Below are 15,856 nucleotides of genomic sequence, written 5' to 3'. Positions count from 1 at the left end.
GTCCCTCTCAACAAATGCAAGTCTTAGCATCTTCGTACAATTACATAGAAATGACATGTTTCTCATATTCTTCCATCTCAAAAGAAATGAAAAAAAAAAAAAAAAAACACTATAATGTCGATGTCTTTAGACACTTTTTGACTTCATTGTGGCCATTTTTCGCTGTTCCTTGTTCGTATTCATCCATTCAAGATTAAGAACCAATCGTCTCAAAAGTTGATGCAAAAAACGGTAGATTCATAGCTTCAAAACTTGAAGAACGCGTTCGTTTTTAATAATATATATTCAAACTTGCACACCATGCACAAATAAAGCTCAACCTTCGATATAAGTTCATAAAAAGTAGAGAAGAAACAAACATCCAAGTTTTAGAATACTCTTTAGAACTTGCTTCCTTCCACATCCACCACGAACCTATACCTTACATCATTCTTCTCCAACCTTTCAATGGCTTTGTTTACATAATCCATCTTCACCACTTCCACCATTGAACTCAGCTCCTTCTCTTTGAAGAACTCCAAAATCTCTTGCGTCTCCTTCATGCTCCCGATGAAGCTCCCTGTAATCGTCTTCCTCCCTGTTCATGTTCAGAACGCGTAATTGTTAAGTTTACAAGTAAAGATCACGAGAGCGACAATATCATACTATTATTGAGAGTCATGATTTCTAACATAGTATTAGAGCTTACCTAAAATGACCATAGGAGAGACGAATTGCAAAGGGTTATTAATAACGCCCAACATGATCAACTTCCCGTCGAGTTTCAGTAATGAAAGATATGGCTCGAGAGGGTGATGGGCTGGCACGGTGTCAATGATGTAATCGAGGGAGTCCACGGCTTGTTTCATCCGAGCATCGTCGGAGCTGACGAGGTAGTCGTCGGCACCGAGATGATCCAAAGCTTCTTCTCTCTTCTTGTTGGAGGAGCTTATGACTGTGACATGGTGGCCCAATGCCTTTGCTATCTTCACACCCATGTGTCCAACGCCGCCGAGGCCTAGGATCGCTCCTCTCAGCCCACTTTTCTTCAGCCCGAAGTGGTTTAGTGGGCTGTATACTGTCACGCCGGCGCATAGTAACGCCGACGCCTGCTCTGGCGCCATCCCATCTGGAACTTTCACCACAAATCTTACACAACAAAACCATCAAAATCAGAACAATAACATCAAAAGTCAAAAGATGAGAACAGCCATGGCGGCTTACTTTTGGTCGACGACCATGGCGGTGGCGAAGCCGCCTTGGGTAGGGCGGCCGTCGGAATAAACATCATTATTAGTCCAAATCCTGTTATTGCAATATTGCTCTCTGTCAGTCTCACATCGTTCGCAGCTTTTACAAGATCCGACAATACATCCAACTCCGACAACATCCTTCACTTTAAATCTCGTCACGTTCTTCCCAATTTCCACCACTTCTCCGACAACCTCATGCCTTCAAGAAAACAAAAAAACACCCATTATTAAAAGCTCAAAAAACAGAGGAAAAACAGAGTAAAAAAACAGAGGAAAAACAGAGGAACTAAAAGTACCCAGGAACCATGGGGTAATTGGACATTCCGAGTTCATTTTTTATGTTGTGAATGTCAGTGTGGCAGAGTCCACAGCATATGACTCTTATGTGAACATCCTCTGGCCCTGTTTCTCTGTAAATCAACCACAATTTTAAAACTTTGATGAAGAACAAGAACAAGAACAAGAACAAGAAAAAACAGAGGTTTTTCTGATTTGAGCTGAATTCTATGGCGGACCTGAGCTGGTAAGTGTATGGAGAGAGGAACCCAGATGGGTCTCTCGCTGCAAACCCTGATGCTGTTCTTTCTCCTTCAACGCTACCCATTTTAGAGAGAGAAAGAGAGAGAGAGAGAGAGAGAGAGAGAGATTTTGTTGCAGAAATGGAAGAGGAGAGTTTGAGGAAGAAGATAACAGAGGATGAAGCATATAAATAAGGAGAGATTATTGGAGGGTTTGATTTTTCCTCACAATTTCTTTTTTTTTTTTTTTTTTTTTTTTTTTAATCTTCAATCCCTTTGAGTAAAAAATTAATTCACAAATTATTAATTAATCTTGTTTACATTGCTACTTTGACTCATTTTTTTATAAAAAATTAATTCAAATTATTTTTCATTTAATATTACAATATTATAATTAATTAAATTATGTACCGGACAACTATCGTACTATATTAGTATAAGAAAATTCTCACGTATAAACACGTGTTAAATAATTATAAAAATAAATAAAGTTTTCTCTATTATTACGATACAAAAGAAGATTATAAACTTTATTCTCAAAAGGAGTATGTATCATTTATTATTATGTTCGGGTTTATATGCGATTCGTTCATCGTTAATCACGACAAAATCATTTAAAAAATATTAAAAATTATTTATCTATATATATATATTAAATGCGACGGTTGATATTGGTAGGTACCATCTAACCGTTGATTAATTTTTCAATGAGGAGAGAGCAAAGAGGAGAGAGGGAGGAAAGAGGGAGTGGGTGAGGTATGGGTTGGTAGGAATCTGCTGCGGCGGATTGTACGACATCGAGTAGAGAGGACGAATCTGGACCGTTGGATTTTTTTATTGTTTCTGTAATCATGATGATGATCATGGATTTTTTTTTTTTTTTTTTTTTTTTTTTTTTTTTTAAATGGACAAGAAAATATTATATTCTAGAAAGACATTTTCAAATTTCCCAGATAGGTGGAAATGGAAATTAATTTGATTTTGATTACTAAGCAAGAAAATTAATATTTTTTTTAATTGTCTTTTTTGGAAGAAAAAAAAATTATAAATTTTAACTTATTATAATTTTATTACTCAAAATTTAAAAATTAAATATTTTGAATATTTAAAAATTATATATAATTTTTATTTTTAGAATTATTTGGTAAAACATTTAATTTTTAAAAATTTTAATTTTTTTTTTTCAAATTTGTAGCATTATTTGGTAAGGTTCCATTTGTATAAGGTATGATAGTCAATATTGAAGAGGTATGTTTATAATATATTGTGAGAATTAATGTGATATTATTTCATGCCTACATCATACATGACAACTACATTTACCAATACCCATATCCCGATCTCCATTTATCACGACTTTGATGTCGTTGATGAATACCTTTTTTAAAATTATACGATTAAAACTTCTTATTATTAATATATTTATATTCACATCAAATTTTATTATATTCTAAATATTGATTCATTTTTTATGTTGATATTCAATAAATGGATATATGGAAATGTCTACGAGAATTTAATACTTTATATATAAGAAAGCAACAATTTACCTAATCTGACTCAATCATAATTTGCTAGTCGGTATTGTTCTCTTTGGGCTTGCCCTCAAGGCTTTAAATGGTGATTTTGTTCTCCTCCCCAACCAATGTGGGACATCACAATCCACCTCCTTTCGGGGCCTAGAGTCCTCGCTGGCACTCTTTCCTTCCTCCAATCGATGTGGGACTGCCCAAATCTATCTCTCTTTGGGGTCCAGCGTTCTTACTGGCACACCGTCTCGTGTCTACCCCCTTTCGGGGAACAGCGAGAAGGCTGGCACATCGTCCGGTGTTTGGCTCTGATATCATTTGTAACGACCCAGATTCACCGCTAGCCGATATTGTCCTCTTTGAGCTTGCCTTCAAGGCTTTAAAACGCATATGCTAGGGAAAGATTTCCACCCCTTATAAATGGTGATTTGTTCTCCTCCCAACCATGAAACATTACATTTTTTATGTTATTCATTCAAAATTTTATTTTTAATACGAGTAAAACGTCTAAAACATCTATTTATTTATTTTCAAATATTTATATAAGATTTGTCACTCCATTTGAATATATATTTTTAAAAATTATCTTATAAATAATTAAAAATATTAAAAAATAAATAATTATGAAATTAAATAAATATATGTATATTAAATTGGAATTAATTTAATTAGAGTAATCATAAATCAAACTAATAGATACAAATTTTATTTATTTGAACTCAATCTAATTTAAATAATTTTATAATCTAATTCGTATGAATTGAATTGGATTAATCGAATTTTTCGAATTATCGAGTTTCTAAAACACCTTGTACGATTAATTTGAAAAATATCAATAGTATCTTTTAATATGAATCGGGTGAAAGATACTATAATTTTTATAACTTTAATTAAATGAAATATATAATTTAACCCCAAACATAAATACTTAAAATTAATCTATTTTGATTCGTATAAATATTAAATTTCTAAACTACTTTTTTTCTTTTTGTAATTAATTTATTTCCACGGTAATTATTATATAGTTGAAATATTTGTTTGTGGGTTTGAAAGTTTTAGGCTCAAATCAAGCCGAGAATTTAGCGTTTTTTTTCCAACTCATGCGATTTAGAAACATCTAAATAAATAAATAAATTGTTTATAATTTTTAATAAAATGTTATATTAAAAATATAAATAAGAAATTCAAATATATTATTTATTTTTATAACAAAAAAAATTGATATGAAATGAAAATACAATAAAATTACGTCTAAAAATTCATATTAATAAATGTTGAACATTGACGTTTTATTAAATAATGATAATAATAATAATAAATGCATTTTCAATTAATTAGTTTCTTCTCTTGACAAAAATGTTGAAAAAAATAAAGTGGAGAGTGATTCAAAAAAGTATATTCTTTTTACATAGTTGGACTTTTCTTTCCTATAAACTTGGATCAGGTCTAATTGCTCGGGTTGTAGGTGAGTTGGTTCAGGTGGTTCGAGTCATTTATTCAAATTTTTGTGACATCCCACATTTATTGGAGAGGAAAACGAGTGTCAGCGAGGACGCTAGGTCATGAAGGGGTGTATTGCGAGATCTCACATTGATTGGAGAAAGAAACGAGTAAGACACAGGTCTCAAAAGAGGTGGATTGTGAGACTCTACATCGGTTAAAGAGGGGAACAAATTATTTTTTACAGAGGTGTGGAAACCTCTCATTACTGTATGTATTTTAAAAACCTTGAGTGAAGGCTGAGGAGAGAAAGTCCAAAAATGACAATATCTGACCGCGGTAGACTTGGACGGTTACATTTATGTATATTTAATTACGAACGAACTTAATCCATAAAATTTGTGATTTATTTTTAACTGACCCGAAAAAAGTAATTTATATTTGGAGATATTTGTGATAATTGAATTTAAAAACAAAATATAAAATATAATTTATATACAGCTTTCCTAAACCGAAAGTCACGTGACCGACCATACGTTTTAAATTATGAGATGTATTATTATTGAGGATAGGAATAGATGCGTCATGGAGTATCTCAGCTCTGTGAACAAACAGATGGCGGCGAAGGGTGAAATGACTAAATTACCCTCAGACGTCTATTTTAGGTTGAATTTTTTGAGATGAATGGAGGAAAATGATTGGTCCACGTTGTCTTGTGGAGTCTTACGTCAGCAAGCCTTTTCCCCCCAACTTTTTTGATTTCTCCTAATTTTTGTTTTGTTTTTTTCTTGGAGGTGGCTACCAACTACACCAAAGAAATAAATAAATAAATAAATAAATAAAATAAAATATATTTTATTATCTTTTTACACCTATTTGATGGTAAGTTTGAGAGATTTAAGAGAGGTTATTTGCATAATTAAAACCATAGTCTTTTAAATATTAATGATTTTTGTTATATTAATAGTGACATAAACTAATAAAAATTAAATCAAAGGATCATATAAGATCTTAGTCCTTCAAACATTAAATAAATAAATAAATAAATAAATGCATCACCATTACATGATGATGACATGCATATCTTTATAATCATGATTACTTTTTAATAATTTATTTATTACCTTTTGATTATTTAAAAATAAGATTGATTTTCGCTTTTAATTTTTAGAGTATTTATTCATTCTGGCCGTACACGGTTGAATCTGTAAATTTGTAAATCTATAGCTATCCATATGAGGATTTAGATCAGAATTTGAAATCTATATATGATACTTAATGGCCCTAATATTCTCTTACATCTAACTATTGGACGATGAAAGTCCCATATCGGTTAATTTAGGGAATGATCATGGGTTTATAATCAAATAATACTATCTCCTATCTCCATTGGTACGAGGCTTTTTGGGAAGTCTAAAGTAAAGTCATGAGATGTTATGCTGAAAGTGGACAATATCATACCGTTGTGGAGAGTCGTGTTCATCTAACACTAACGAACCCATGTTAAGGATTTGGATCACGATTCAAAATCTAGATTTGACACTTGATAGTCCCGTGATAGCCCCGACATTCCCCTGCATCCCTTGTAACGTGGTTAAGTTATGATCCACTCGAAGGATTTGGATCAAAATTCAAAATCTATATTTGACACATGATGACCCCGACATGAAACGACCAATGCCAATGATTTGGATCACAATATGAAATCCGTCCTCACACACATGCATCTTAGAAAAATTTCCAATCGGTAGTATGAATAACAGTGATCCTTACTTTTGTTAAACTTTTCTTAGTCATCCTATATTTTTTATCCCTTTCATTCAGACATAGTCTCGATTTATCTAGTATCACAAAGCTTAAATCTTTATATAATAAAAATTAAGATCTAATTTCGATAGGATTTCGTTTGATAGAGATTAAACAGTTAAAAGCAGTCGGATTAAATTGTTATAAAAATAAAATTTATGACCTAAAATGTTATTTTCAAAGAAAGTAAAGTTTAAATTGTTTTTAAGGTCCCGAACATAAATAATGGCTGCTTCTAAGAAAGAAGGTTGTATGGAAAACGACATGAACCTACGAACGAAACGCAGACGGCTGGAATGAACAAGAGCGAGATTCATTAAGGTAGGCGGGGGAAGCAGGGGTGCCGACAAGAACACAAAAAGTATTAAATAAATAAATAAAAAGAAAAAACTTGTGGATATACAAAGTTTGACTAAATTGATTATTATTTTATGTTTGTTTGACTATCTATGTTAAACGTTTGCATGTTCAAATTTTAGGTATTCAATTTCGACTATCCTTCCTGCAACTGTTGCAGTAACGACCTAAATCCACCGCCAGCAGATATTGTCCTCTTTGGGTTTTCTCTTTCGGGCTTCCACTCAAGGCTTTAAAACGCGTCTGCTAGGGGAAGGTTTCCACACCCTTATAAAAGGTGATTTGTTCTCCTCCCCAACCAATGTGGGACATCACAGTAACTCAAGCTCAACTCCCACTTATTTTGTAGTCTTAGAGTTTATATTCTCTTTGTTCTTGTACATGACATTTTCATCAAAGGTTATGCCACAAAACTTGTATTCGAACATGTTAGAGCCATAACCTATGAAGTAGCACTTCACAGCCTCAACGTCAAGCTTGTCGCTCTTTTCTGCATCAACATGAACATACGCAGTACAACCAAAAGTTCTCAAGTGAGAGTATTTGAGTTCGTTTCCTGTCCATACTTCTTTTGGCAACTTGAACTCTAAGGGTACTGACGACCCTCTATTGATCAAAGTAGATTACTGTATTTATAGCATTAGCTTAGAATGTCTCTGGCAATCCAGAATGAATCCTCCTACTTTTTGCCTGCTCATTCAATATTCTATTCATCATTTTAGCAACACCATTTTGTGTTATTTTATCGAAAACTGTTTTTGCTAATCTAATTCCCTCAGCTACATAAAATGTTTTGAATTCTGACTGTCCTACTCTCCAACATTGTCAAACCTCAAGCATTTGATTTTCAAGCCGGTCTAATTTTCAACTTCAGCTTTCCACTTCTTGAAGGTGACAAACACATCTGACTTGTGTTTCAGGAAATAAATCCACACCATCCTGTTGAAATCATCAATGAAGGTGACGTAGAACTTTGATCCGCCAAGTGATGGAACTAGAGATGGTCTCCAAACATGTGTATGGACCATTTCCAACCACACTTTCTTCAATTCTCTGGCAATATTTATGAAGCTAACTCATTTCTGTTTGTGGTTGTGTGAGTACAACCGATCTTGTTTCCACTCCCGTGAAACCAATTGGTATTAGAGTATTTTAGTTAGTATTAAAATACAACAATTAGTATCAGACCATTTTGGTCCTGATATTAGAAAAAAAAAAATATTATATTTTGAAGAATAAAAAATTATTAGCCAAACAAATCTTGAGGTCGGTTTGAATCTCCCATCATGTAAACTTACTTCTATCGTAATTTTTCAGATTTGTGCTTATTGAATTCTAAACCTTAGAAAGTGTCTAAAATATTGTTTTTGACACTCAAGTAAAGAAGTGAAACCACATCTGAATGAGAGTGATCTTGATAATAGAATGACTAAAAAATATTTAAAAGAAATGAAAGTTACTATCTATACTAACAAGATACACTTTCTTTTTCGATGACTTAATCATAAGAACTCATAGTCAAGCATGTTTTGAACAATTTTATGTTGGGTGACTTTCTAAAACTTTTTCTCAGATGCATGTGTCGCTGAAAAGACTCATGTTGGTCTGTGAGTATAGTCTTCACTCTTGCAAGTAGTACGTAACGTTTCATAAATTGATAGGTATTTTATTGGGTGCTTTTAGCTTAAAATGCTCCATGATTGTCCGCCCACTAGAACTATAACACAAGACCTATTGGTGCCGACAAGAACAAAGGGAGACATGCAAACAAAAAATTAAAAATAAATAATTAAAAAGAGCAAACTTGTTGATAAACTTTTGACTCATTTCGATTATAATTACTCTCAAGATTTTTTTTTTTTAAATTATTGTTTCGTTTTTAAATTTTATATTTAGAATAATGTAGCTGTACGATCTAATCTAGAAAAAAAAAAAAAAATGTAGGGGTCAAAAAGATTTAATAAATATTAACTATTAAAAAAGGGATGAAGTTATAAATTTTTTAAAACGAGAAATCATTTTATTTTGAGGATTACAGATACTTACATTAAAATGTGATCTAGCTACTCGAAGTCGCCTCCATGTCCGCGTCGACTCGCTCTCGTTCTTTGTTTTGGCTTCATCGGTCCCAAACTCGCCTTTGTGCATCTTTCCCCTTCAAGATGTTGTCAATTAATCTTGTAGCTTCGTCGTTGTAACAACTTAAACCCACTACTAGCAGATATTGTCCTCTTTGAGCTTTTTGTTTCGGGCTTCCTCTCAAGGTTTTTAAAACGTGTTTGTTTGGGGGAGGTTTCCACACCCTTATAAAAAAATGTTTCGTTCTCCTCCCCAACCGATATGGGATCTCACCATTACCGTCATTTTTATAGCTTTGTATCTCTCTCTTTCGAAGTAATTGTCATCGTTGCAGGGCATGTGTTACCTCTTTTCATGGATTGTCGAATGAAATTTCGTGTCGTTTCTCCTTCACATCCTTCAATTGCACCGCACGGGTTCGCATGTAAGACCACCAAAAATATAGTGAACGTTGATTGTGCATTGAAGTTAAATTTTCTAGATTTGTGATAATCTCCATCCATTCGGATCTTGTTGGCATTAGTTTCTCAATTTAATTCTGAGCTTGCACACCTCGATATAAAAATTGTTTTCTTGCATGGAAATTTAGAAGAAAAATATATATAGAGTTGGTTTTCAGTAGTTGGGTAACAACATTTGCTATGTAAATTGAAGAAATCTTTGTATGGGTTGTTGTGCATTGTTCTTGGAAATCATATTTTTTCAAGAATTGTGATTATCTCTATCCATTCGAATTTTGTTGGCATTGGTTGCTCAATTGAATCTTGAGCTTGTACAAACTCCATTTAAAAACTGTTTTCTTGCATGAAGATTTAGAAGAAGAAATATATGATACAACGGGTTGGTTTTCGAGTAGTTAGGCAATATTTTGTATGTAGATTGAAGAAATTTTTGTATGGACTATTGGTGATATTTGTTCTTGAAAACAAGTCAAAAACTTTGATTATTTCCTTCCATTTCATTTTTTTTTTGTTTTTGGTTGCTCAATTTAATCTTGAACTTGCACAAATTAATATAAATAAACAGTTTTCTTGTATGGAGATTTGGAAGAAGAAATATATATGACACAATCATTTGGTTTTCTAGTAGTTGGGCAGCAATATTTGGTATGTAGATTATTTTTTATTTTTATTTTTTATGATGTGAGGTATGTCCCTAACAAAGATTTCTTAATTTGAGTTCCCTTGATGTTTTGGATGTGAATGGTTATCGTATCATTTTGGAGGGAGAAAATTTGAAAGTAGTTCATGGAGCTTTGGTGGTAATTAGAGGGACAAGAAAAGGTAGCATATACTACCTCAATGAAGCCACGATAATGGGGCATGTTGCTGTGGTAAGTTCGAAAAAAACAAGATATATCAAAACTATGACACATGCGACTCGGGTATGCTGGCGATTTGAATAAGCGTTGATCCACTACTGGTTATCCGTCCACCCTGATTGGTGGACCTGTTTGTTGGCGTTTAATATTGAAGTTTACTTTTGCATTGTTTACCGCCATAATGGAGTATATGACAATCATTATAGCTTTTAAAGAAGCTATTTGGATACATGGTTTGATTAATAATTTGGGTATTTCTCAGGAACACATACAAGTGTTTTGTGATAGCCAGAGTGTTATTGTTTGTCAAAGAAGCAAGTCCAACGTACTCATACTAAGCATATTGATGTTTGATTTCATTTTTGAGAAATTGTTAATGAAAGAGACATTCGTTTATTGAAAATTGAAATTGATGATAATCGTGCAGATATGTTGACAAAGGTAGTTGCTCTTGAAAAGTTTTGGCATTGCTTGTATTTGATCAACATTGGACGGAAGAAATAGCTATTGACTTGATGGAAACCAAACTGATTATCTGCTTGGGGATCTGGTTGTCTGGTTGAGGATCTTTTGACAAGCTGAAGATGTGTCATAACTCTCATTTAGTTTATAACTCTTGATGATTCATATTCTCATTTATTTTGGTTATTAACTCTCATTTAGCTCATAACCATTTTGATTCATATTATCATTTCTTTTGGTTATTAACTCTCATTTAGTTCGTAAGATTTATGTATAAGAATTAATGTTTCTATGTCTATAATAAAGACTTGTCTAACATTGTTGTAAGGAGTGGAGTCACCTGAAGTCATTGCCATTTTTTATTTTTCTAGAGGCAATTGGGAGGTACTTTGGTGAGAGAGTTTGTAGTGTTAGACTGTCATAGATACTGATATAAACCAAGAGACATCAATCATACAATATACTTCAACGAAAATGTGAAAAAAATGTTGTTGAAATTATCAAAAAATATTTCAATTCATGCCACATTAAAGAAAATGAAACTTCATTGTTATAAATTTTGGGTGGATCATTGTTATAAATTTTGAGTGGATCATAATTTAGAGTTTCCTTAATGTATTTTAAAGATTATTTACACCGTGGCTAATTATGACCCTAAATATATATAGCAGTTAATTATGGCAGTAAGATATGAAAGTTACCACTCTTGAAAATCGTCCATGGGAGTTTTCATTTTGAGGCTATATAATGACATGTATGTTATCTTTGTAATAGAGACTTGGAAAAAGAAGCATGTGTTTTTTTAGACAAGGACTAAGTTTCTTTCCAATTCTATGTAGTTTAAGTTGCATGTAGAATCATTTAAGCTTGACATAATCAATCTTGCCTGTGGAGTTATTCGAATCTCAAACAAGTGTTCTTGTCTTGAGATATTTGATCAAGAAGAATCATTCAAGCTAAACATGATCGCTCTTGTTTGTTGAGGAATTCGAATCTCAAACAAGTGTTCTTGCCTTGAGATATTCGATCAACAAGGTAATCCGAATTTTACTCTCCTTGTAGTAATTTCTTATCATTTGATATCAGAACTTTCAGTTGGGTTGATTTCATATCATATACACTATAAACACTTTGGTTATAGTGATTGACTACCACTTGTGGGTGGATGTAGGGAAATTCCATTATCTCCGAATCAGGTAAATCTTTGTGTCTCTTTGTTTAATTTTTATTTGTGAGTGTGTGTGCAATCGATCTTGTTTTCAATTCCGCTACAACAATTGAGTATCATAATATTTTTGGTTGTGGCGTTACGACACTGATTAATATCAGCATTACAACTCAACAATTCATAATTTTACCAAACAATGATTGAGAAGGTAGCAGTCCAACATTTGAATAATTTTCCCTAAAATTATAAGATCCATTTATTAATACAAGAAATTATTTATAGTATTGTAGGCATTGGCCAGCTCACCGTTTTCGAATCTCGTCGATGAAGTCCTTAATATTTCGATCGGAGGAGCCGCCGTCAGCCACCGCCTTCTCCGCCGCCTTTTGCTGCTTCAAAGCGTTCTGTCTAATCTCCACCGCCCTTGGGCCTTCCATGGCTTCTCTTAGGCACTTCTCAATCTCATCTCTTTGTATTAGCCTGTCTTCATTGGCGCCACGGGACAGGCGGAGGCCGACGCCGAAGACGTCGACAAGGAACTTGGCATTAGTGACCTGATCCCCCCATTGGGGAAATGCGACCATCGGGACCCCTAAGCTCATGGCCTCCACGGATGAGTTCCAACCACAGTGTGTGAGGAAACATGCCAATGATGGGTGTGAGAGCACTTGTTCTTGTGGACTCCATTCAACCACCTTCCCTCTCTCTCCCATCCCTTCCACCACCTACATACCAACCAATGTGAATGCAAACCTTCAATTTATGGCAATTTTAATTGGAGGTATTGGTCAACTTAAGTATACCTAATATCTTTACTAAAGGTATATAATTTTGATAAGAATGATCAAAACTTTGAATCGTCCACCAACATGAAATGGATAATCGAAATAGAAAGAAACGAAATAAATTACACGATAACTTGAAATGAAATGGATAATCGAAATAGAAAGAAACAAAATAAATTACACGATAACTTGAAACGAGGGTTTCTTTGTACTGAAGTTGATATGAACCAAGACATCTCAACCATACAATATGAACTTTAAGGAAGTCGTGAAGAATGTTGTCCAAATTACCATAAGATAAAGTCAAGTTACATGAAGTGAAGTAAAGTTTCAGTCAAGTTAAACCAAGTTGCAATTAATGCCATGTTAAGAAGAATCAAGCTTCATTTATACAACAGTGACTTCAAGATACTTCACGTGAAGTTTCATTTACTTTTTAATAGTTACAAATTTATGATACATAATTGAAAACTAGATTCATGGGGTTTCATGAGCTTTAAACTTTAAGACTTTTTATTTACTTCTAAGTTAGATCTACATCATGGCTAATTAGTGTTATAAAATAAGAAGGTTATGAAACTCTTGAAATGCCTTATGGATGGTCAAGAGTTTATTTTGAGGCTATATAAAGTCATATATATTGTCTTTGACTTAAAAAAAATGGAGTAAAAGGAGCATTTGTGCTTTCTTTTAGCGAAGAGCTAAAATTTTGTTACAATTCTATATAGTTTAGGTTAAACGTTTAGAATCATTCAAACTTGACATGAACAATCTTATTTGTGTAGTAATTCGAATCTCGAACAAGTATTTTGTCTTGAGATATTCGATCTCGATGTTCCCTTAAAGTGATTCCTTGTCTTCTGAGTTACTTGGAAATTTAGATTCAAATATTTTATCTTTCAATAAGATTGTTAGATCAAATCTTCAAGATTTTCAATCATTTGTGGGGTTTTTACATTTGTAAACTAAGAGTTTGCATATCAGGACACTAAATAGACTTAAAAAATACAGTAAAAATAGCATTTGTACTTTACTTCAGTGCATAGCTAAGTTTTGTTGCAATTGTATACCGTTCAGTTTGGATGTTTATAGTAATTTTTAGGTTAGATGTTTAGAATAATTCAACCTTGACGTGATTAGAATCTCAAAACAAAAACATTAAAATTTACGAACCTTGAGAGGAAGAACATGGCGGTCGGCTCCAAGATGTACGGAAGGCGGTTTCAAAACCCACAAGAAAGAAAACCCCGAACTATGAAGCGCATAAGCAATCTCATCAATCTGGTCTTGTTTCAAAAACACCACACTTCCAAACGACACGTAAACCACCGATCCGATAGGCTTCGAGTCGAGCCACTCAATACACTCATCAGCAGCTTTCATGCAATCTCCACGAATCTTCGTTTCCATTTCACTACAAATCTTAAACAAAGGCCCCACCGCCTTGATCGGAAAATTTTTCGACATGTCGTTTATGACCTCAGCCTCCAACTCTTCAAAAGTATCCATTAATATACAAAAGGGTTTGGAGAGATTCGAAAATTGCCTCAAAATGTCCTTCCCAATAGCTTGATGAGAGTCATTTGGAGTCAAGAAGCTTGGGATTTCATCGGACTTCAAAAGGGGCAAAAAGGGTAATTCAACGTCGAGATTTGGTTGGGTTTGAGAAGGGAAAGGGACATCTCCAAGAAAATGGTGATAGTAAACGGAAAAAACAGAACATGATTGGACCCAAAAGACGGCGGAGGAGATTCCGAGGTTGTCGGCCAAGTCAATAACCCAAGGCACAAAAGGGTTCCCAATAACGCAAGAGACCGGGCGGTTTTCTTTCACTTGGTTTTCTAATATTTGGCGGAGGGAGATGGCGCCTAGGCGTTGGAGCTGCACCATGTATTCGTCGTAGGTGAGTGTCGGGGTGGTGTCGCTGCGGCCGTCGTCGAAGAATTCGAAGCGGAGGAAGCCATCGCCGAGAGGTGTCGGGTGGTCGGAGATGCTCCCGGCGTTCTTCATCTGGGACCCGAGTTGGACGGAGGTGGAGAAGGTAACGAGGAGGCCCGCGGCGGCGAGTTTCTTGCCGAGGCGGAGCATGGGGTTGATGTGGCCTTGGCCGGGGAAGCTGACGAGGAAGACATGGGGGAGACAGGCTTTGGAACTCATTTTGGTTGCACCAAAAGGCAATCGAGTAATTACATGTATGTTGAAATGCTAAATAGACATCATTTTATTTATAAAATTCAATCTAAAATCATAGCAAAAATAAAATAATAATAATGAAATATTTTAAAGGTGGTAGATGCTTAATTCTCAATCATACATAATCGTAATTTTAATATAAAATACATCTAACCAATTGATTAATAATATTGTCAAATCAAACGTTGTCATATTAATAAATTAATATTTCATGACATTTCTCAAGGATATACCCATTAATTAATTTATGAGGCACTGAAATTCTCGCCTCCTCAACCAAACCACACTTCTCTCGACTCTTACGACACACGAAACAGACATTAGCCCTTCCCAGAACCTCGCTACAAGAAAAGAAAGAGTGAGAATTCGAGAGAGGAGGAAGAGTCGTTATCGAAAAAATTACTGTCGGTGAGATTTGGAAATTCCTGTTTACATCATACGAAGGACGAGTCTCCAAATAAGAACTCATCAAGGATCCAAAACGTTTAGATAAGCCAAACAACACCATGTTATTGTACGTTTCAATAAAGAACCATGTTGGCGAAGAGGGAAGTAATTTTGAAATACGGTAACATTGAACCACTCTATTCTCAGGTTATATTAACGTATTGACACATTCATTGTGAAGGGGGTAACTAAAGGTGCGAGACAACCTAGATCCCGTGGAAAACAACGTCGGCAAGAGAGAGAATATTTTTATTAATTTAATCTTATATATATATAAAATATGGTAGGAAAACCAAAGACATCAAGGTGGTATAAAATAGAAATATATTATAAGTTTTAATTGGTAGGTTTTGGGTTTCAACTCTATTTGGTCATTATATCTTAAAATTTAGTATTTTTTATTTTTGAGATTTCCATAATATTTAATTTTAGTCGATTAACATCATCCAACTTGTAATTATTTAATAAAATATTTATTAGGACAATGATTAAGGTGATCCGTCATTATTTTAAACACGT

At 33.9% G+C, this 15,856-nt stretch overlaps 2 protein-coding genes across 2 annotated transcripts; both read right to left on the bottom strand.

The window, feature by feature from the left end:
- Nucleotides 1–252: 252 nt before the first annotated feature.
- Nucleotides 253–1,913, bottom strand: LOC111786772 (cinnamyl alcohol dehydrogenase 1). Its single transcript, XM_023667000.2, has 5 exons — nt 1,748–1,913; nt 1,529–1,642; nt 1,204–1,431; nt 689–1,128; nt 253–577 (listed from the first exon to the last, which is right to left on the bottom strand). The coding sequence occupies exons 1-5, from the start codon at nt 1,834–1,836 to the stop codon at nt 381–383; spliced, it is 1,068 nt and encodes a 355-aa protein (XP_023522768.1). The 5' UTR covers nt 1,837–1,913; the 3' UTR covers nt 253–380.
- A 10,221-nt stretch (nt 1,914–12,134) lies between these two features.
- On the bottom strand, nt 12,135–14,895 carry LOC111794100 (gallate 1-beta-glucosyltransferase 84A23-like). Its single transcript, XM_023676238.2, has 2 exons — nt 13,871–14,895; nt 12,135–12,637 (listed from the first exon to the last, which is right to left on the bottom strand). Exons 1-2 carry the CDS (start codon nt 14,852–14,854, stop codon nt 12,215–12,217), a joined length of 1,407 nt encoding a protein of 468 aa, XP_023532006.2. The 5' UTR covers nt 14,855–14,895; the 3' UTR covers nt 12,135–12,214.
- Nucleotides 14,896–15,856: the final 961 nt, after the last annotated feature.

This window comes from Cucurbita pepo, chromosome 4 (assembly GCF_057944985.1).
Source record: "Cucurbita pepo subsp. pepo isolate OVF chromosome 4, ASM5794498v1, whole genome shotgun sequence".
Classification (NCBI taxonomy): Eukaryota; Viridiplantae; Streptophyta; class Magnoliopsida; order Cucurbitales; family Cucurbitaceae; genus Cucurbita; species Cucurbita pepo.
This window is presented reverse-complemented; position numbering and strand designations above follow the sequence as displayed.